Here is a 23,460-nt window from a genome sequence, read left to right on the forward strand (position 1 = left end):
AGAGAGAGAGAGAGAGAGAGAGAGAGAGAGAGAGAGAGGCAAAAGAACTTTTTGGAAGCAGCACCTTTGGAGGCAGAGAGAGACTGAGAGGATTGCTGAAGGCCACTTTGAATTGCCCTGGATTTTTGAGACCTGCCCCTGGAGCTGCCAAGGACTGAGGAGACATGGCTGTTTTGCTGGTACTTTGTCTGTCTGTTTTGATGTTGTTTTGCCAGATTTGTCTACTGGTGAAGGACAGTGCTGTTGTTGCAGGGGTCTGGGAACCTTTCTGTTGGTTCAGAGCTACTGAGACTGTCCTGCAAACAGAGAGTGAATACTGTCCACTGGTGAAGGACAGTGCTGTTGTTGCAGGGGTCTGGGAACCTTTCTGTTGGTTCAAAAGCCCTGAAGAAGGATTTTCTTGTTGTATGTTTACAGAAATCCTGGGAGAGGGTTTTGCTAATGTTTTCAGGAGTCCTAGGACTGTTCTGCAGACAGAGGATGAATTAATGAAGAGACTAGCAACGTATCTTGTGGCCTTGCTAAGCCTTGTCTCCCCAGGAACAAAGATTGCTGAGAACTTGCCTCCTGTCAAGATGAAGAAAAGACCTCCATTTGGGTTCTAAGTGCTGTGCTTAAACTTGTTGTAACTCTGGGGTAGATTCAGTTGTGATCCAGGGGTGGAGAACTTTAGACCTTTTTGTGTTCTATGATTGACAAATGAATGTACTTTACTTATGTTTTTAAACTAATCTCCATTTGAGAAGAGGGGCTTTGTGGTGGACTAAATGAAGGTACAGCCTAGGGGTGGAGTAGTATTTAGACCAGGGACTTTGTAATTGATTGAATGAATGTAAGGTCCTGGGGTGGGGTAGTACTTGGAGATTATTAATCACACTTAGTAAATGCTGTATTTTGAATGATGTCATGTTTTGATCTTCTCTGTTCTTGGTTTGTCACTGAATAAAATGGAGAGCACCTATGCTGGTATTCTGAACCTTGGGAAGTTGCCTTCCTTGGCATCACATTACACTTTAAGTTGTCTTGGGCTAGAAATTTGTTTCACTACATCTTTTTATGGGTTCTGCTATTCTAAAATTTGTTTAGGGAAATTTTTTAAAAGAATTTGAAGGGTTTTGGAGGAGAGTTCAGGCAACTCCCTGCTTTTACTCCACCATCTTGGCTCTGCACCTCACCCCTCATAGCAACATTCGTTGAGATAGTAAAAACCTTGAAATAAAATGGGTTGACTATCAATTATGGTATAGCCATATAACCTGTGGCATATGATTTCAACAGAATACTATTGAATCATAATATATGATGAATGTGAGGGATTTGGCAAATCCTTTTATGATAGAAAAGAAAAGGTTAGTCAGTCAAGTGTGATATCCTAAATTTGGGGAGATTAGATTTGAAAGACTTCAGATAAAGGATAGTAGGATCACTGGATCATTGGGACTAAAATTCAACCAAAGGAATCAGCACAAGAGAATTAGAATGCTCTCAGTAACGAAACCCTAACAGTATGTTTACCTAAAAATGAGATGGGCAAATGTGGAAGGAAGGAAGGAAGGAAGGAAGGAAGGAAGGAAGGAAGGAAGGAAGGAAGGAAGGAAGGAAGGAAGGGAGGAAGGGAGGGAGAAAAGGAGGGAGGAAGGAAGGGAGGAAGAAAGGGAGGGAGGAAGGAAGGAATGGAGGAAGAAAGGGAGGAAGAAAGGGAGGGAGGAAGGAAGGAATGGAGGAAGAAAGGGAGAGAGGGAGGAAGGAAGGAATGGAGGAAGAAAGGGAGGGAGGGAGGAAGAAAGGGAGAGAGGGAGGAAGAAAGGGAGAGAGGGAGGAAGAAAGGGAGGGAGGGAAGGAAGGAAGGAAGGAAGGAAGGAAGGAAGGAAGGAAGGAAGGAAGGAAGGAAGGAAGGAAGGAAGGAAGGAAGGAAGGAAAGAAGGGGGAAAGGAGGAGAAAAAGGAGGAGAGGAAAACTAGGAGAAGGAATAAGAAGAAGAAGAGGGAGAGAAGAAAGAAGAGGAAGAGAAAGAGAAGGAGGTGTACTGTAATGCCAAGGAAAGGCAACTTCCCAAGGTTCAGAATACCAGTATAGGGGCTCTCCATTTTATTCAGTGACAAATTAGGAACAGAGAAGATCAAAATATGACATCATTCAAAATACAGCATTTACTAAGGGTGATTAAATAATCTCCAAGTACTACCCCACCCCACGACCTTCCATTCATTCAATCAATTACAAAATCCTTGTTCTAATACTACTCCACCCCTAGGCTGTACCTTCATTTAGTCCACCACAAAGCCCCTCTTCTCAAATGGAGATTAGTTTCCAATCATAAGTAAAGTACATTCATTTGTTCAACCATAGAACACAAAAAGGTCAAAAGTTCCCCACCCCTGGATCACAATTGAATCTACCCCAGAGTTACATCAAGTTTAAGCACAGCACTTAATACCCAAATGGAGGTCTTTTCTTCATCTTGACAGGAGGCAAGTTCTCAGCAATCTTAGTTCCTGGGGAGACAAGGCTTAGCAAGGCCACAAGATATATTGCCAGTCTCTTCATTAATTCATCCTCTGTCTGCATAACAGTCCTAGAACCCCTGAAAACATTAGCAAGACCCTCTCCCAGTATTTCTGTAAACATACAACAAGAAAATCCTTCTTCAGGGCTTTTGAACCAACAGAAAGGTTCCCAGACCCCTGCAACAACAGCACTGTCCTTCACCAGTGGACAGTATTCACTCTCTGTCTGCAGGACAGTCTCAGGAGCTCTTAACCAGCAGCCAGGTTCCAGGACTTCTTCAACAACAGGACTGTCTTTCACCAGTGGACAAATAGGCAAAACAACATCAAAACAGACAGACAAAGTACCAGCAAAACAGCCATGTCTCCTCAGTCCTTGGCAGCTCAGGGGGAAGGTCTCAAAAGTCCAGGGCAATTCAAAGTGGCCCTCAGCAATCCTCTCAGTCTCTCTCTCTCTGCCTCCAGGAGGGTGCTGCTTCCAAAAAGTTCTTCTGCCTCTCCCTTGTCTCTCCAAATCTACGTCACCAGCTTCTCCCAGTTCAGGACTCTCTTTTCACATCAACAAGTCCATCCCACAGGTGGGATTAACAAGCTCTGGGTTTTAACACAATCAATTTGAAAACCAAGCCAATACAGGTGGATCTTTATATTCCATTACTATCACAGGAGGAGGAGGAGGACGAGGACGAGGACGAGGAGGAAAAGAACTCCTGACTTCAATTCTTGACAAAATTCTGAAATGTATTATTAAAAGTGTGGTTCATGAACATTTAGAGAAGAAAATGGTGATCACTAAGAGGCAGTTTAACTTTCACAAAAAATGACTTCATAAAGAGGAAAAAAGGGAAACTATACTCAATGTCAGAAATATTAATATTATTTTAGAGTTAGTAACTAGACCAACTAGAGTTGGTAGAGTTAGAAAAATACAGAAAGACTCAGACCTATGAAGGAAGATATAATCCACACTCAGATAAACAGAAGATAAACAAATATAGCACAGTCTTACATAGATGCATATAGATGTATATGCCTATATTAAAAAATGATTATAGATATGTAGGTATACATATGTGTGTGCATGTCTGTGTGTTTATGTGTATATATGTGTGCATGTACATGTATGTATGTGTCTATTGTATATATGTATCTGTGCTTCATTGTAGCCTTTTTGGGAGAGGAAGGGGAAAAAAAGAACAAGGTAAAAAGTAGACAGCAGAGAACAAAAGAAAACTTATAAGGACTCAAAGAAAAGATGCACAGCACAGAACACAATGTATATAGCATTTATTAGGTAGCCTTTTTTGAAATGGAAATTCATTGTTGTGTATTTTGAATCCTCTCTTACTGCCAGGCTGTGCACATGGCAATGCTTTTTTTTCTTATTTTGTATTTAAGTTTATAATATATTTCTTTTTATTTTCTTACTGTGTATTTGTTTTAGTATTTAAGCTTAAAATAAATGTGTTTTTTAAAGGTTTCATTTCTTTTTTCACAATTGCTGACTACACTGGCAATTTTATACTATATAATTAAGGTTATATTTGGAAAAGCACTTAATATCTAATGTGGTATGTATGTGTGGTTTCATGACAAAAAATTAAAGAATATATGTCAAAATCTTGTGAAGTCAATGCCAAAGGTATTGACTGGAAAAATGGGGATACATCAATACTATGGTGCTGTGAGAAATGATGAAGGGCATGATTTCAGAAAGACCTGGGAAGTCTTATATGAACTGATACAAAGTAAAGTGAGTAGAACCAGGAGAGCATTTACATAGTAAATCTACATAGTAACTGTAATATTGTAAGGATAATCAACTGTGACTTAGTAACTCTGATCTGTATAATACAATGAAACACTACAATTCCAAAGGACTTATGATATAAATATAGAATATTGCTCCTCTCCAGATAGAAAGTGCAAATTTGAAGCATATTTTTTTTCCATTCTTTATTTTACTTCCCCTACCCCCACCCCAGAACAAACAGAGCTAACATGGAAATATTTTGCATGACTGTATATGCGTAACAGGTATCATATTTCTTGCCTTTTCCATGGATGGGGGAAGAGTAGAAGGAAGGAGAGAGAGAATATGAAACTGAAAAGAAAAGTAAAATATTTTCTAAAAATTAAAAAAAATTAAAATGGGTCCATATTGAATTTTAAAAGTGTTTTAAAATGTAAAGAGTTACAAGATTTATTGTAGGGCAATAAATTTAATTATTTTACTTTGATCCAGTTAATTTGCATATCACTATTAATCAAGGCATGTGAAAAAGTATTTCTTGCTATCATTGTGGATAAAATAAAAAATAACAGGGCAGCTAGGTGGCGCAGTGAGTAAGAGTGCTGGCCCTGGAGTCTGGAGAACCCGGTATTGGTTCTGGCCTCAGATACTTAACACCCACACAAAATAACTGGCTGTGTAACCTTGGGCAAGTTACTTAACCCCAACTGCTTTAAAAAAATAGATAAAAATAACTAGGTTAGATGATAATGGAGTTCAAACAGGATGAATGACAAAACCCATGGAGTTAATGATTTAGGGGTCAATGTAAACTTGGGGAAAAGTCTTTAGTACTTTTCTCAGGGGTACCTCCTTGTCCATTTGCTGCTTAATAATATTTTCAGTGACGTGGATAAGGGCAAAAATGTCATGCTCATCAAATCTGCAGGTGACTCAAACCTGGAAGGGTTAGCTAAAACACCTGATGTCCAAAAAGTTTTTACTAAGTTAGTATGATGGGTCAGATCCAATAAGATTAAGATTAACAGGAATGGAATGCAAAGCCCTACCCTTGGGTTCATGGAATCAAGTGTACAATTATAGGACTGAAGGGATATGGCTAGAATACCAGAGAAGCAAAATCAACCAAATAAAAGCCCTAACTCAATACTGAGGTACATTAAAAGATCCATACAGTGTCCAAGCCAAGTGACATTATAGTCTGTCTCCCTGGTCTGACCATATTTGGAGTAGTGTGTATATTTTAGTACAACACACTGGAGGTAGGACATCAATAAGTTCCAGTGCACCCAAAGCAGAGCAGCCATGATTCTAAGGGGACTATAAACCACTGCCATATGAGGATCTGTTGAAAGAATAGGGATGGGGGTGGCTAGGTGGCACAGTGAGTAAAGTGCCGGCCCCAGAGTCAGGAGGACCCAAGTTCGGTTCCGGCCTCAGACACTTAACACACACACACACACACACACACACACACACACACACAAAACTAGCTGTGTAACCTTGGGCAAGTTACTTAACCCCAATTTCCCTCCAAAAAGGCAAAAAAAAAATAAGTAGGGATGTTTAGACAAGAGAGAAGGCTTTAGACTAGATATGATTTAAGTCAAGTATGTGAAGAGCTATGTGGGATGCCAAGCATGGCTATCACATTCCTATTCTTCCATTGTAATCCTAGAGAGGGTCAAGAAATAGAAAGTAGAGCATGAGCTCCTTCAGAAAAGAGATTCTTACTTTCATAATTGTATCCCCAATGCTTGACCCACAGTAGGTGCTTTTAAAATGCTTGTTGATTGACTGATTGATCTCAGTCCAATGAAAAAAAAGATAAAAGGTATCTGCATCTTTTCTGTGTTCAAGGTAGTCACAAAGTTTAAGTCTTAGTGAGACCTATGAGATAATGCTTACCTCCTTATATAGAAATTTTTATTTAAAGATATGAATGCAAGCAAACTGAAGTCAGAGGGTTGAAGCAATTTGCTCATGATTTTTTTTTACAAGTGTCAAAATGGCAGAGCCAGGATTTTAATCCAGGTTTTTTATTGTGCTTGGCATCTATATTGAGCAAATTAATCAAGGAGCTGAAATGCATCTTTATGTCATTTTGCTCTTTCTAAGTAAAGCCTAAGTCTCAATATATTTCATTGCTCAATCTAAAGAATATATGATTTCACTTGACTACATTTTAACTTGGAAATGGCAGAAGATATCATTAAATATTTTTTAATTGTGCACCTTTAAGACAAGTTTGGGATTTTTTTAAATGGAAACTTAAAAGAGTTTGCATGTTTGCAGTCACTAGCACAGAGAGAATAAAGTAAACTACATATTAAATTCAAATCATCATATTCATAATGAGATGCAAGACAGTCCGTGAAAAGAACTCTACTTAGCTTTCTGTTTCAATTATCTTAGCATAATACCTTAGATTACACATTCAGAATTTTAAACCCACAAAGGAAAACCTTTTCTAGAAAACGGATTTTTCAAATAATATTTACCATTGGAAAAAATACATTATAGATTTTTCACTTACCAACTCCATACTTAGTCCTATAAAATTGCTTTGTAAATTCATCACAATCACAAAGTATTACTTTTCTCCCCCAAATATTAATTGTTGCACCTATTTTCAGGTCTTCAGCTTTGTAAAATTCCTGGTTCAATGCTCCTGTCTAAAAAATAAATAAAACAAAGTAAGGTACCACCACCAGAAACATCAAAATAATATAGTAGTTTCCTAAAGAAAAAACTTATATAAATCAATATATCTGATTTCAAAACCAAAGTAATTTATAACATTAAATAGTGACATTTTAAAACATTTCTAGAACCTGATATCTATATTGATAGATGCTTTCAAATACATTTCATGTAACTCTAAGATTCCAATACTCTACTACAAAATTTAACAAAATGACAAAATCCTATTTTCTATCTATAAATATCAGGCTCTAGAGAATCATTATAAGAAAACATCAATAAATTTTATCAGCTTTGCAGTTTTACAGGAAAGTAAATTCTTTAATTCTCTCACCTTACAATTATCCAATAGATATCGTCCTTGATTTCCTACTAATCCTCCAAAAACATTGAGAATTGTTCGATCTGTAATTTGGCCAGGATGATATATTCCAGTTGGAGCAAACTAACAAGAAAGAAAAGCAGAAGACTGAGTAAGAGGTACTAAAGATGTGTTGGCCTCGGAACACAAAGATGTTGAACGTAAATAACCCAGCTCCCACAAGAAGAAAATGTGCTTTGAATTGATTTTTCTTTGTGACAAAGAGCAAGGTAGGCATTTTGTAATATGGTTCCATTTCTATGCCTTGCCTTAGGTTAGCTCTCCCTCTCTTCCCCATTTCCTGTCTCACCTTCATTCTCTAAATCCTGCTCCCCTTCCAAACCCAGTAAATCTTCCAACTTTGATGAGACTTTCCCCAAGTCTCATCTCCTTAGCCTTTTGGGATCCTTCCCTTCTCAGAACTCATCACACATAAGAGCTGCCAGAGGCACAGGATCCAAGGGCATAAGATTTTAGAAGAGGAGAAGCATTGGAGGATGACTCTGGTGACAGACATAGGTGTATGTGCATATCCATCCATCTAACTATCTATCTAATATGCTTAATATGTTATTTTGTATATCATATATTTAATTTCATATATGCATGTACATGAAATTAAATATATTAAATAAATATACATGTAAATGTGTACTTTATATATGCGTATGTGTGTGTAAATTATCTACATCCCTCCATGCCTAAGTTGTCTGGCATTAATTCTTTTGTTTCAATGACATCATCAATCAAATCAAAAGGCATTATTAAGCACCTGTTCTAGGCACTGAGGATACAAATACTTTTTAAGTCATTATACAAAAAGCATAAAGAAACAGCATGGTATGTTGGATACCGAGCTGGCCTTGGACCCTGAAAGACCTAAGTTCTAGACCTACTTCTTATACCTGTTGGCTGTATAATCCTGGGCAAATCACTACTTATCAAAGATTTAGGCAACTCTTTAAGACTATAATTTGTAGGAAATGTGCTGACAAGCATTAATAGAGGGAATTTCCTCATCTGGGAGTTCCCTGTATGAATTAAATTATAGGTCCAAGTCTTTATCCCCTTATAAAAAGTACATATAGAATACACTCTCTCTCTCTCTCCATACACACACACACACACACACACACACATATTTCCCCCGCCACCAGTTGTTTTTAAAGTAAGGTGAACTGCCACATATAGTGATATCCCAGGTACAAGCATGTACTGCTTGTGACTAAGAATCTGTAGTCAAAAGCAAAGAAGTTACCCATGCTGCCAATGGCTCTCAGCTCAGAGGTTCTTCTAGAAGAACAGACTAGCTTCTCTTTCTGATGGATTTTAAATGTGGTTATTACAGTAAACCTCAAATGTGAAGTAAAATTACTCAGGTTTTAGAAGTATGGTAACAAAGATTTTAGACCTCTATTTTCATGCACAAATTAGCTTGGTCATTTTGATTGAACTGAATGCTCAGTACCAGTTCTGTCCTCAATAGTCAACTAAAAATTACTGATTAGTAACTTGATAGTAAGTAATAGGCCAATTTCTCCCAAAATGGTTACATCTGTTTATATGTGTAGACAGAGCCTACATGGATGACAGCATCTAATCTCTAGAGAAATTGTAAATGTCAAGTACAGATAAATGTTGTTGAGTCATAAATTGGGCTTAAATTACTACAGCTTGGGAAAGTACCTTTGAATTCTACTTGTTTTGTTATATAAACCTGTGTATAAGAGGCTGCATTGATTTTATTTTTAAAAAGGTCTATAAATTTCCATGAGCCTGAATTTTTTCCTTGCTGCCCTTTAAATTCAGTATTCTCAGACTCCAATTTTTCATATTCTTTATAACCTGTATTGTATCCAAAGATGAATGTGGAATGAAGTTCACACAACTACAGTGATTTCAACATTCAGGCTAATGCATGGTAACTGTCATCATGTTCATAACAGATGACAATTGAAATAATGAGTCAAGTCTTTAAGGTGGAAAAGCAAACTCCAATTTAGTATAATTTTTTATTTTTACCTTCGGTAGCTTTCTCCTATTAAGGAACAATGGAACAGCATCCCTGCCTGAGTTGGCTGGTATCACTTCTTTGACTTCAATGGTATCATCGGATAAAAAGTAGTGAAGAACAAGTTCTCTGGGATCACCAAACATTGATTCTGAGTCATCCCACAAGCAGTAAAAACGCAAAACGTGCCCATCATGCTCCAGGAATTGTCTCAGGGTATCAAAGCGCTCATAAGGACGTAGGGGATTCATGCGATCTAAAGTCTACAAGGCAAGGTGAGATGAATAAGCATGGTCTTGTCTGTTTATCCTAAGCTGCAGGCACACAAATGACACAAAGGCATCTTCTCTCCTAGAATGTTCTAAGGAATTTTAAATAACTTTATCTCATTAAAAAAAACTCACAAAATAAAACCAGGCATGCTTTTGAGGTGGTTGCTGAAAGTTCTTTGAAATAAACTTCTGCAACATTTTTAAAAACATAAATTTCTAGGGTCTTAAATAATTCTTATTTGTCCTTTGGCAAAAGGATGTTCCTATCTTTACATATTTCTTGCTCATCCCGAAGATGTATCATAAAGACAATAACTCTTGAGGGAAAATGAAAACATTCAATGTTTTTCCTTGCTTAAAAAATAATACCATGGGGTATTTATCTGTTGGAGTTTTACTTGTATCTTCCACCATAATGTCATGGTTATTGCAATGAAGAACAACACAGACTGTAAGAGAAGAGGAGGAAAAAAGGCAGCAGTGAAAGCAGAGAGGAAAATTTACTGGTAAATGGGGTGTGGCGCTAACCACAAATTTCTAGGCATAAAAACGTGTGTATATGCATGTTTGTGTGCCTATAGAACATGTGAATTGAATAAACTGAGGGAACTTTTTTGTCAAGCCCAATACCATATTGCATACTGAAGTCCAGAGCTTGGCCTTTACCATTCCTTTAGCTGCCTTGGACTTTGTGATTTTTCCTGATTTGGAACCTACTTCTGGCATCACTTTCCCCTACTGACCCACTAGTGACCCTCTAGCTCCTCTACCATTTCACTCATCCTAGTTCATGTGCATGATGATTGTGCCTTCACAAGTACTTCCTGAATGCCAACCCTGCTGCTCTCCTCTCCTCCCATGCTCCACCAGCTCCAGGAACCTTTAGGACCAGGAAGGCTTTAATCAATACCATGGGCACTCTTCAGTTGCTCTCTGTAACAGGACTGGAAGAAACAGTACAGTCAAAGCAAATCAGCCAAGAGAAATGGAATATTACTAGTTCTTTTACATTCTCATCATCAGCATAGGCACACTGGGTTTGACTGTTCCCTTACAAAAATTCCCTTCAGAAAAATATTGGAGTAAAGACAATCTTCTGGACATATATCTTGTACTTTACCTGCAAATTCCCTCTCTAAAGCAGAAGTTCTTACCTGGGTTCATAAACTTTAAATAAAATATAAATACGTAGGTGGAAAGATTGATAGATCAAAAGAAAGAAAGCTTGATAGATATTTCAATATCATTGGTTTTCTTTGTAATCCTATGAATTTTATATTATGTATTTTTTAAAAACCCTATTCTGAGAAAGAATCCAAAGAAGATTCACAAGATAGCCAAAGGGGACTGTGACACAAAAAAAGGTCAAGAACTCTTGACCCGGAGAAACATTTAGCCCATCTCAGAAAATGCCCTGTGGGTGCTCTGTAGTTGGGTTCCCTCTGTAAGACAACTGCATTGATCCAAGCTATGTCCTGGCCCCTGCTTAGATATGAAGGAACTTTACATAGCTAAGAGGTGTGCAGGCAAATCTCACACTTATTTCCTAGTTTCAACCCTGCTTTCACCCCAGATCATAAGCAACACCACCTCCAACATTCCTGTTGCTTGGAAAAACAGCTAGTCTCAAATGCAATCCAAAATAATAGCTCTCCATAATGTTAACAAAGTTCTTTACATATGTTATCTCATTTGAACCCCACAATCAGACAGAAAGGAAAGTGCTATTATTATCTGTATTTTACAGATAGGGAAACTAAGGCTGAAAGAGGTTGTGATGAATGCCCAAGTCAAACAACTAGGAAGTGTCTGAGGCAGGATCTGAATTCAGGTTTTCCTGATACTAAGTCCAGCACTATTGCCCCCAGCTGCTCCTGGAGGGCACAATAATTCTCTTATTCCATAAATTCTCCCCACTCTTCCTACCCCCCCATGATGATTACTAGCTCCAAAATTTGTAAAGAATTTGGTCAATTATTTCCTAAGTTTCAGGAAAGAGGTATGAGAAAAAAGTAAAACTGACCTACACAAAATAGCATTAGACCCAGTCACTTTAGGAAAATAAAAAACAAACTGCTTTTTGACAGGTTAAATATGCAAATCTCCCTCTGCTAACAGGCCCCCACTCACAAAAAAAGAGCCATATATTAAGTATAAGCACATCTGTGCTGGAGCTGAATTTTGTTAAAGTGCTAAATTTTCAGAACGAGCATTTATACCTCAAATTGGCCAATACTGAAAATCAGACTTTGATTTATTATTTTGTTGACTGTCTCTAGGCTCGAGAAAGTGATGGGGAAAATGTTAATGATGCAGATGAAACTTAAAAGTGTGTCCTGTGTGCATTCCCTTCCCCCTCTCCCTCAAGAGAGTTGTTAAATATTTACCAGCACACACCTGGGTATGAGTTGAACATGAGTCAACAATGAATTTTTTTAAGTTGCCAGGATACATAAAATGTATATTATGTAGGAACTTTAATTTAATCTTTCTGTTGTATTTATCTCTAGTCAGATTAAAACAGTGCCCAGGTCTGGACCTGACAATTTAAGAAGGAAGTCAAAGAGAAAAATATAGAGTAGACAAATAAAACCTCTAAGAAATAAAGATTATTGAAGGCTGGGGAAAAAAAAAACTTATGGAAGTTCAATAAAGGACTGTTTTATAGAAAATAATGGCAAACCTTTCTGGGGGAGGGGGAGAGGATAGGAAAAGGGGCATAGGATCTCAGGATGTAGAACCTGAAGGGGAAATCTAATTTAAATAAATTTTAAGGAGGTAGGTACCATCCCTCACCTCAATTACTGCAATTAATATAAGGACAAGATGAGGTGTTAATATATAAACAAGATGCACCAATGCCCTGAATACCTTTATCAGATACAAACACTCCTTTGATTAAAAGAATCAATCAATGTACCCAGAAAGCAATCACATAGTAGTAGTTATTAAGGGATTTTCCCACAGTCTCACAAACATGATAGTCATTCATGATCAAGTTGTAATGTGAAAACAAGATTCAAAAGCCCTGATCTGATACTGGGAAAAATTCTTTTAGTTGAAAGGATCAATCCTACATAGCCCTTAAGCCTATGTATAAAAAACAAGAAATGAGAAGATGATCTGTCTAACTTGGGAGATCCCAAGCTTGGGAGGACTTTATAAAGGCAGATCATTGCACCTTTACCAGAGGTAAGGAAGGTGAAGGGTGACAAAAGAGGAAATTTTATACTCCTCTTTTCATAACCCCTCCTTCATTGACTATATTACCAGAGTATCTAGACCAGTAACAGATAGTACACTGAGCCAGGAACAAACACACTTAGAATAGATAAACAATCCCCTGAGTACAAAAATAGCCCCACAAGGTGCCACCACTTGGGGATTCAACTTGAGGAAGTAACCCAAGACAAAGTTGAAACAATATTAAAATCCCATTTATCTGGAGCAAATAAAAAATGGGGTTGTCTGGCCAACACAGATAATACCTTTGTAACCTGTGCCCTTCCTTGTCCTTTCATCTCTTTGAATTTTGTTTTTCTCTGGATCCAGGAAGAGGATTCATGAGGATTCATTATTATCATCATCATCAACATCCTCTTTATTGCAAGCATTTATATAGTCCTATAAGTTTTGCAAAAGTACTTTATAAATATAATCTCATTTTATTTTCACAAAAATTCTGGGAGGTAAGTGATGCCCATTTTACAGATGAGGAAATTAGGGCAGACTGAGGTTAAGTGACATGCCGGTGCTAACTAGCTAGCTAGAAAGTGGCTGAGAAAGGATTTTAATTCGTCTTCCTGACTTCTATCCAGTGTGCCACCTAGATGCCTTAAAGACATATAGCAGCACTTTTTGTGAAAGCAAAAGATACAAAGTAGATGCCTATTGACTGAGGAATGGCTAAACAAGATGGCGGTAAGTGGATGCAATGGATATTTCTGGGCTTGCAGACTACAACAATAAAAATGGAAAGAAAATTCACACATCAAGAAATCAAAAGTGAATGTAGCAAAATTATAAAGATCAAGCATGTAATGTCTAATGTGAAAGTATTTGCAGAAAATCTGAAACTCAAGGAATTGTGGAAATGAATCTTGTAAACTAAAAGTAAACAAATTAATAAAAACCAAAAAATTTTAAAAAAGAACAAGCATGATTCAAGAATGAAGAGATAAGAAAATATATCCCCAACCCACCCCTTTGTAAAGGTGGGAGGCGCACAGTTTTTAGACTTTTTCAATATATTGATCAGTTATGCCGATTTTTTTTTCCTCTTCAATAATACTATGTGTTATATGGGATGGCTTTCTGGGAAAGGGAGGCACACTAGGGATAACTAATAATGAATTTTTTTGAAAAACACAGAAGACATTGATACAACTTACTTTAAAAAAAAAGACAGAAAATTTTTTGATATGGTCCCAGGATCCTCCATCAATGGGAAATTGATTACTAGTCTCCCCTTCATCCAGGGAGCATGATCAGGAAGTGTATAATAAGATCAATGATCTACATTGTGGCCTAAGCTTTTTGCTTCCTATTTTCCTTCTACTAACCTTGTCATCTGGAGAGGAGAAAGGGGAGGGTAGAAGAGACACTGGGATTGGTCATACAGAAAGGTAATGTTCCAGGAATGTCAGTAAGGAGCTGTGGTGCCATAAGAAGAGATCCTAATTCTGGAACAGAGATAAGGACCAGGGGCCTTGAGAATAGCTTTAGTGAGCTTTAGTGGCCTGATGAACTGAAAAGGTGATTTCTCTTTTATTTCATAATTCTGCAATAGGGAATGAATACCCTTCCTCTCTATTTCTTTCCCACAAGGTGCAAATGATCATGGTTGGTACTCTCCCCAACCACATTCCTAAAGGTTTGGAAGGGTCATCCATCTGGGATATGGATGGAGGCAAAAGCCTTTCTGCATGAGCACTTGTGGGGGGGAAAGGGGGAGTTCACTTCCCATCTATATACCTTAAATGTGGGAGATCACAAGTTAAGTCTTCGAATTTATAAATGTAAATGAAAATTTAACTTAGATGTAGTTAGAGCTCATGAGCTGGGGACAGACAGATGATTCAATACTTTAATATTCTGAGCAATATTCTATTTCATACCCTAGATTAATTTTAGGCCTGGCCAGCAAGAATTTAATTCAAATTGTAACTTGTGTTTAAGTAGTGCCTCTGATAGATACTACTTAAACACAAGTTATCCTGACTCCAAGGCCAAGTTTCTATCACCATAGCATGTTGTCTCTCTTTACTAATTAAAAGTATTTCTTTTGGTCTCAAAACTACACCAAGAAATGTATTATTGATTATACTCTGCAGACACTTTTCAGTTTAAACCTTAATTTTAACTGCATTTTAGATAGCAGACAATGGATAAGTGAATGCATAAAAATCAATAAAAATATAAATACCTGTTACAAAATTCTATTTTTCCCATAAATTGCTACGTTGAGGGGCAGCTAGGTGGCACAGTGAATAGAGCACCAGCCCTGGAGTCAGGAGGAACTGAGTTCAAATCCAGCCTCAGACACTTGACACACTTACTAGCCGTGTGACTTTGGGCAAGTCACTTTGGGCAATTGCCCTCCAAAAATTTAAAAAAAAAATTGCTACATTGTCACTTTGGGCAATTGCCCTCCAAAATTTAAAAAAAAAATTGCTACATTGGGCTTTTTTTTTTATTTTGAAGTGGTAAATACTCAAATTATTCTTGCCATCTGAAAGTAAAGTATCTGAAACATTTTCTGATTATTCCTAGGATTTATTTAGTACCTGGCCCCAAATAGATTTTTTTTTCTTATAAATCTGTTCAGCAAAGCACTGCTACACATACATCATGCACTCCTTCATAATTCACATTCCCTATAGTCTAACAAATACTAAGTACTATTAGTTAATGAGGGCAAGGTATATACAAAGGACAAGAATTCATATGGATTTAAACTTCTCTGTTTCTCTCTACTGACTAAAAAAATGGCAACAGGAATACTTTGTATTTATCTAGTCTTTCATTCAGAGGATTCACACATACACAAAGCACATGAAGCAACACATATAAAAATACACGCAAATATGATTCCATATTAAATATTCTTCATTAACAATAAATATGCCATGTAGGAGTCATCTGTGCATGCACATCACTGATGAATAATACTGGTGGGATGTGTATGGGGTGAGGTTGGAGGGGGGGAGATAGTGATAAATGAACAAGCCTATGTAAGATGACTTACAATTACAGTTCTTGACAGGAGATCAAAGTATAGTAACAATAGAATTTGCATCCTAAATTTTTTTAAATGTCCCTAAGTTGCTAAATGATGAATATTTTAAAAAGATGGAACCAATTCTCCCTTCCTTTCACCAGGATCAAGTTTTCTTGAGAGTAGTCTTACAAAAATCATAGAATTTAAGATTTGGAAAAGAATACACTCATAGGACACCTAGTTCAGCACATAGCTAACCAAGTATCCCCTAAATAGTTACCTAGCCTTATTTTAAGAATATGACCAGAGGTCTAAAGACCTTGTCAAATGCAGGTAGACTATGCACTATCAGTTTAGTAGAAAAAGCAAATGAATGAAGGTGGTCCCAAATAACCTGTTTTTGGAGAAAATATGCCTTTTGTGATTTCTGCATCCCTTTTGTATGTTCAAGAACCATATATTTAATAGGTTCTAGAATTCTTGCAGGAATCTGAGTTAAGCTTGCCGGCTTATGGTTTTACATTCCACTCAATTCCTTTTTTGGAAAATCTGTACATTATTTGCCCTTTTCTGGTCCTTTAACACTTCTCTGATTCTCGTCAATTTTATAAAGAGATATGACAGTCAAGAGCAATGTTGCAAAATGATAAAGAACAAGTTTGGTCTCAGAAAAGGAGCGATGAGAAGTCATTCCACTCTGATCGTTTGCAAGGAGGAGCACAGAGGTATCCAGGGGCTTTTTGTTTGTTTGTGTTAGGGTATTGATCAATGTCGCTGAATTGTCTGTTCTCTAAGAAAATCTTTGCAGGTTTGTGGGATGGGGAAATAGGGATACAGTAGGAAATCTAGGCAATATAAAAGCAAAAGATGTCAATCTTTAAAAACAATCTTCATTTTTAAAGGTGACTAATTGCAGCTAAGAAAACATATTTGACACATTTCAATACTCTGAAATGTAAGCCATCTAAGTCTTGTTACTTGAACTGATAAAGACCAACTACGTGCTCTATATCTCCCTACTTATCCTAGATTCCAATATCCTATTAGCCATTCCTCATATGATTATATCATCTTAATGTTCAATGCTGTTTCACTCACCTACTCCTTTTATCTGTCTTTAACATAATTTATCCTTTCAGAGCCATATTCAAATTATGAGTCAATCAATTAAGCACATATTCTTATGTGCCTATTATATGCCAGGCAACATATGAGATAGTTGGAATACAAAAACAAAAAAGGAAACAGAATCATCCCTCATAGAGGTTAGTCTAGCCAGTGGAGATAACATGTACATATATATTGGCATATACAAACTAAACACAGGGTAACTTGGGGAGAATGGTATTAGCTGCTGAGAGGACATGGCAAATGTGGGACTTAAAATAAGTCCTGAAGGAATCCAGGGACTTTAAGAGATGGCTGGGAGGAGAAAGTGAATTCTAGGCATGGGAGACAATTTATACAAAGATAGAGATGCAGGTGATGGAGGGACATGGCTGAGAAACGACCAGATGGACTTCATTCCACTATGTCTCAAATTTGCCTCCCTGAAAAACATTTCCCAAACTCTTAATCAGTTTTCTTTTAGTGTCCATGTGTTCAAATGCTTACTCTTTCTGCTTCTTTGTCCACTGTTTTTCACCATGCTTCCCTACTTGGATTTCTTTACTTAACTCTGAATATATAATGCCACTCCAACTCTCCCCACAGTGACCTATTTTGAATAAGGAGTCATATTCCAGTCATAAGTCCCATCTTCCCATATCTCAGTGATGCCACATGAGTCTGCCATCCCCATATTTTAATCTGTGAACAAATAAATCCAAATACAATTCTCAGAGATCATCCTGTCAATAAGCTGTTCACTTCCCATTTGCAGCTTTCTCTTTTGAATCCTTTTGCCCTTGCAAAGATAAAAATAACCTACGCACCATAAGATCACCATAATCTCACACAAGACTTTGTCATCCTTAGTGCTGCTTTCTAGATTAATTCTAGCAGTAGTATTTGTACCCACACAGATCAACAAAAAATAGTTAATAGTCAGCAATCATGGGAGTTCTCATCGCAGCCTGGAAACATGACTTAGAAAGCCTAAAGATATTTCTATCTAAATTCTAGCTAAATTCATGTATACACTACTTAAGGATCACACTACTCATCTCTTCCTTCTCTGATACTTACCATATGATCTCTTACCTAATGATGCCTATGACTCTCTATCATGAATTCTTGGAGGGGAGGTAGCAGTTCCCATTGCAGAGCATCTGGCTCCCTTCTCTTCAGGAAGTATTCCAGGATCCTTTTATTTCTTCTGGCCTCCAACCAGAGTCCCCTTTTCCTCTTCAGATCCATTTTCCTTTTCTTTTTTTTTTGCTTTTATAATTCATCTATTCATCCAATAAATGTTATTTAAGTACATACTGTATGCCAGGCACAGTGAAGCTCCTCTCATTTTTTTAAGGAACATCGAATTATTCCTGATAATCTTGAGACAATTTTATCTTTTCCCACAGGGGAGAGAGCAGCCCATATGCAGAACGTAGATAACTATGACTTCAGTGGATTGTGACCCAAGGAGACTCAACAAGGAGTTCCAGGGCTACAAGGATCCAGGTTCTGTCCCAAAATGGTTTTCTATCCTGCTGTAATGTTAATGGGACATAAGATCTTCCCTGCCCATTAAGAGGCCTCCTGTGGAGCCCATTAACAGAAGCTTGCTTAAGGGAGGCTTGCTTATAGGACGGCTTTCACACCTTTCGCTAATTTCTAATAAGGCACTGAGTCAGGAGGATTCTGATACCCTCTGGCTCTGAGAAGTGTGTATATACTCTGAGTTGGTATTTTGCTTTGGAAGCTCGCTTATGAGAAGGATCTTATGGTTCTCTGGTTGCAATTCTAAGTGGCCTTGTGTTCAGAGTTCCCCGACTGCTCAGATGTAAAGGGTCTCTTGATTCAGGGATGTATGTAAAGTGTAATAGTTAATTCAGGCAGTCAGAGTCCTATCTGTTGGTCTTTATTTCTCTGCTTGTATTTTCTCTGAAGTTCAGGGTGCTGACTTTTCCCCTGAACTAGTAAATGTAACTAAAAAAGATTGTTGACCCCTTGAAAAAGCAGATCTAAGAACCTCTGCTAGCAGCCATCCTGGGTATGCCAGTGTGGTTGCCACTACACCTGCTCTGCCCTCATCATAAAGTTTCTCTAAAAAAATTCCTAAAGCAAAGTTTAGGTATGGATCTTGACTTAGGTCTCTCCAAAATGTAGGCAACAAGGCCCCTTCTGAAAAGGCATTCAAGGTATAGTACGAATATCAAGTATAGAATAACTATTTCCTTCACAGAAAAACCTTAAGATACCAAAAAGACTCACAGTCATACACAATGCAGGAAAAAAAAACATCTCTAATAGTCTTTTTCTAGTCATTATACTTCCTCTTATAAGATAAAAATAATTTTGTAGAACTGAACAAAATTTCACATTTGCCTTGGACCTGCACTGAATAAATAATTCACAGCATCCAAATCTCTTGACCAGCCCCACCACGGTTATGGATTGATCATGCTTATGGTCATGTTCTCCTGCAAGAAACATACTCTTAAGGAAATCTCTTCCTAATGTACCTGACTCGGGACCTCTTGAACCCACAAAGGAACTGACAAACTAGAAACATTCATTTTTTAGGACTTCAAGTTGCTGGCCTATGATCATGGAAATACTGTCAGAGATTTGAGGGAACTACCAAGGAAAAGTGATGCCATGGAAGGTGCCTTAGTCCAATGAAGCAGTTTCTCAACCCTGATTAGAGTTGGCACTCTACTCAGGATGCTGAAAACTTTTCCTGTTCTTCCTACTTGCTAGAATTGAAATTTTCTTCCTTTCTAATAGCTGCTGAGGTCAATTTCCTGAAGGGTTGCTATGGTAAACCCCATAGGAGGGTCTTTGACTACAGAATGGTTCATTTTCTTCTTCTCACTTAGTTGTTAGAAGCTGAGAGGCCACATCCATTTTCTTTTCCCCTTCCCCTTCCAATTTCCTTCTCCAGAGGGTTACAAACTTTCTCCATTAAATGGAGTCTCAGTAATTTTTTTACAGTACCCCTAGGCCAAAAGAAATACCTAAAAGTACCACTTATCAAAGAGATTAAAATGTAGGGGATATCACAATGCGTGGTTTGAAAACTATGGTCCTCTATCTTCTAATTCTTCTTTCTTTTTCTTCTTCATCTATTCCTGCCATAGTCAGAAAGGAAGACTCAATCCTCTACTCTCTTGAGTCTCTGTGGGAGCCCAGACCAGTTAGCCCTGAAATAGTAAAAACCAGACAAGCATAACCTGCATGACCTAGCAACTGCCTGGAAATGAAAAGAATTCCTAACCCAGCAATGTTAACACAATCTATTCCTATAACAGGAAAAAAGATATGCCAGGACAAATCCTGAATCTTTATGACCCACAAAATTAAGTCAAGGCTGCTATAAATTTTCCCAAACCCAAACTGCTTACTGGTGAGTCCCTGGAGCAGAGGGTTTTCACTGTAGGCAATGAGGTGGCTTAACTTCTCTGTGCACTTAGTAGGACATCCAAAGAGCAGCCTCACAAATAAAAGGAGAGGCAATATTCAAGTAACACTTAACCTAACATGATGCTGTTTTCTAATTTGCCTCAGGGTTTGATTCAGTATTTTTCACAATAAATACACATTGTATTTGTGAATTCAATAGGGGAGAAAAGGTTTTCAAGTTAAATACAACTCAAAACTTTGTCACCTCTCACCTTTTTCCGCTCTTTCATATAAGGATCATCTGGACAACATCCTGGGGGGTTTACCACGACACCCATTTTTCTCAGAAAATTTCTTGTGAACTGATCACAGTCATAAATCTTGAATACTCGGGAATAAAAGACAATGTTTATGCTGACATTGAAATCATGTATTGTATAAAACTGATCCTCATTAGGGGGTGGGAGTGGAATCCGATGACGTCGGATAAAAGTTCCTGTAGGATGAAATAAAAGTAATTCTTTTTAATGACTGTGATAGCTAACATTTATATAGTGCCTTAAGATCAGCAAAGCATTTTTACATAGAGCATCTCATTTAACCCTCACAAAATCCATGTAAAGATAGGTGCTACAGATATTACTATCCTGATTTTACAGAAGAGGAAAACAAGGCTCAGAGCTTAGGTGTTCTATCCATGTTCACTGTTGGGAAGTGTCAGAGACAGACTCAAACCCAAGTCTTCCTAACTTCAAATCCAACATTTCTTATGCCATGCCACTCTTTGTCTTTTCGTTAAAAAAAAAGGTGCAAATTCATATCTAGAGTTTAAATAAAGGAGGCCCTCACAGAATCCTGTTAGACCTTTGAGCTGTTAGATTTCAACCTAAAAACTTGCTTGACTAGTAAAGAGGAGATTGGAAATGCACCTTTAGCTGGTATTGGGAGAAGGAAGATGCATATCTGTGTTTCTGTTACCATGAGAGTCCAGGGTTTTATACTGAAAGAATTCTTAAAATATTAGGGGGCAAAGATGACAGGGAGAAAAAACAAAGAAGCTAGAATGATAGCTTTAGAAATAATAAATTAAATAAAATAAAAGGACTCTTGCTGTCTAATCACCTGGAGTACTTAAGAAACATTTTTTTACCATTTTCAAATGGCCCTCCAGACTAATAAAGGTTGACCATAGACATATCTGGGGCAGCCAGGTGGTGCACTAGATAGAGTGCCAGGCCTGAAGTAAGGAAGACTCATCTTCCTGGGTTCAAATCTGGTCTCAGACACTTACTAGTCGTGTGACCCTGGGCAAGTCACTTAACCCTGTTTGCTTCAGTTTCCTAATCTGTCAAATGAGCTAGAGAAGGAAATGGCAAAACACTCTAGTATCTCTGCCAAGAAAACCCCAAAAGGGGTCACAAAGAATCAAAAACAATTTAATAACAACAACATAGATATATCTATTTATGCCAATTCATTTTGTATGTGCACTAGACCAGATTTTTGAGCAAACAGAAGAGCTACTGCCTACTCTGAATATTTACTAAGGGGATGATGGCTCAATTTTAGAGGGTAGCATGTGTGTATAGGTCTGTGTGTTTATGTGTGATATGAGGAGAATAGTAACAAAAAAATACAATAATTTTCAAGTCACAGAAGCAAAATATTCAGATAATGACTTCAAAAATAATTGATATTAAGTAAGGCCTAATTCTCAAGTGAAATTACCAGGTTTGTTATTAGCAAAACTAAATGGCATAGGTGCAAATATCAGCCTACACAATAGGGTATCATAAGACACGAACAATGTTTATTGTATGACCAGATACATTTAAATCTATTTCCATAATTTTGTTATTGTTGGGATTGTCATAATTTATAATACTTACTTCTCATCCTGAAACTAAATTGTAATTAATTACTATGATAATCCAATGATAGAAATACATATTTGACTTATTTTCCTTTCTTTTTCATAACCATTGCTCCAGATTTTTTGTGCCTAATGACATGTGGCTGATAGAGGGATGTGTCCTTACTGGACAACCGTCCTCCAAATAGCCATTTAATATAACAAATAAAATGTCTTTATAGTAGATCTGATCACTAAACACAACACTGATTATTTACTTGCTCTGAAAAAGTCAACAGTTGGTTCTCAGCTCATTCCACATATAAACTGTGATAAGATAGCTAAAAACAGTATGTATTAACTATATCAGTAATAACAGTGGACCTGATTCTTCCCAGCTACTAAATTATCTTTGGGAGCGCCTTTACATTAATTTAATAGTTGATGTCAGGAATTCTGAAGTTCCTTGACTGGTTCTCTTCTATTTTCATTTGATGACTCTCTGTTTTGTATTGTTTGAGGAGTAGAGGGGTAGGAATTGAGGCACAGCAGGGGAAGAAGCAAGGGGGATGTGGCAGAGGAAATACTTCTGCAAATCTCAGGTTAATTTTTTAAACCAGTATGGATTACATCTGTGTGAAAGATGACATGACAATCTTTACTTTATAGATTATCACTAGTATTTGTATACTTTGTATAGGCCCAATTTAGAAATGTTCGTTGTTTCAACCGGCATTTGTTAAAAAAAAAAACACCCAGGATTCATAGCATTATTTTAAGTACTATGTGAGCCAAAGGAATTTTTTTTAAGTCCACTTGAAGAAGATAGCAAACCTTACTCAGTCAAGGTTAGTCTCAGCGATGTTCTTTCCCTCCTCCTGTTTTTGAAACTAGAACAGACCACTTTCCCTGCTCATCAGTATGAAAGTTCTGACCTGCTCTATTTTGAGGGCCAGCTCTCCCTTCCTTAGGCAGCCTGGCTCCTCCCCCAAACCCTTCCCAAGTGTTTACCACATTGGTCCTTGCCTTACGTCACTCAATCAGCTTTAGTCCTTCTACAACTCAGACCTCCCCAACTCAAGCAATTCACCAGCCTTAGACTCCCACTGTGTAAGAATTACACCATCACATGCTTTTTTTTTTCTTCTCAGGAAGAGAGATAATTTTTGGCTTATTTGGAGCTTCCTGTCATGCTCTCATAACTGAGTTTCACTTTGAACACCATCCCATAGTACTGCTCCCTCATTCGATCTTCATGGTTGCAATCCACAGACAGTG

General features: G+C 37.5%; 1 protein-coding gene across 2 annotated transcripts in view; it reads right to left on the reverse strand.

Annotated features, from left to right (window-relative positions):
- Positions 1-23,460, reverse strand: part of EFHC2 (EF-hand domain containing 2) — a 276,255-nt gene that overhangs the window by 127,259 nt on the left and 125,536 nt on the right. For both annotated transcript variants that reach the window (XM_069065742.1, XM_069065741.1), the window contains 4 exons: positions 20,603-20,826; positions 9,347-9,598; positions 7,298-7,408; positions 6,797-6,935 (listed from right to left, as the gene is read on the reverse strand). In XM_069065742.1, coding sequence (XP_068921843.1) covers positions 6,797-6,935; positions 7,298-7,408; positions 9,347-9,598; positions 20,603-20,826 — 726 coding nt within the window. The remainder of the gene's footprint in view (positions 1-6,796; positions 6,936-7,297; positions 7,409-9,346; positions 9,599-20,602; positions 20,827-23,460) is intronic.

Source organism: Petaurus breviceps, unplaced genomic scaffold (genome assembly GCF_028583685.1).
Source record: "Petaurus breviceps papuanus isolate PSGF00001 unplaced genomic scaffold, PetGlider_PUasm1.0 90700, whole genome shotgun sequence".
NCBI lineage: Eukaryota > Metazoa > Chordata > Mammalia > Diprotodontia > Petauridae > Petaurus > Petaurus breviceps.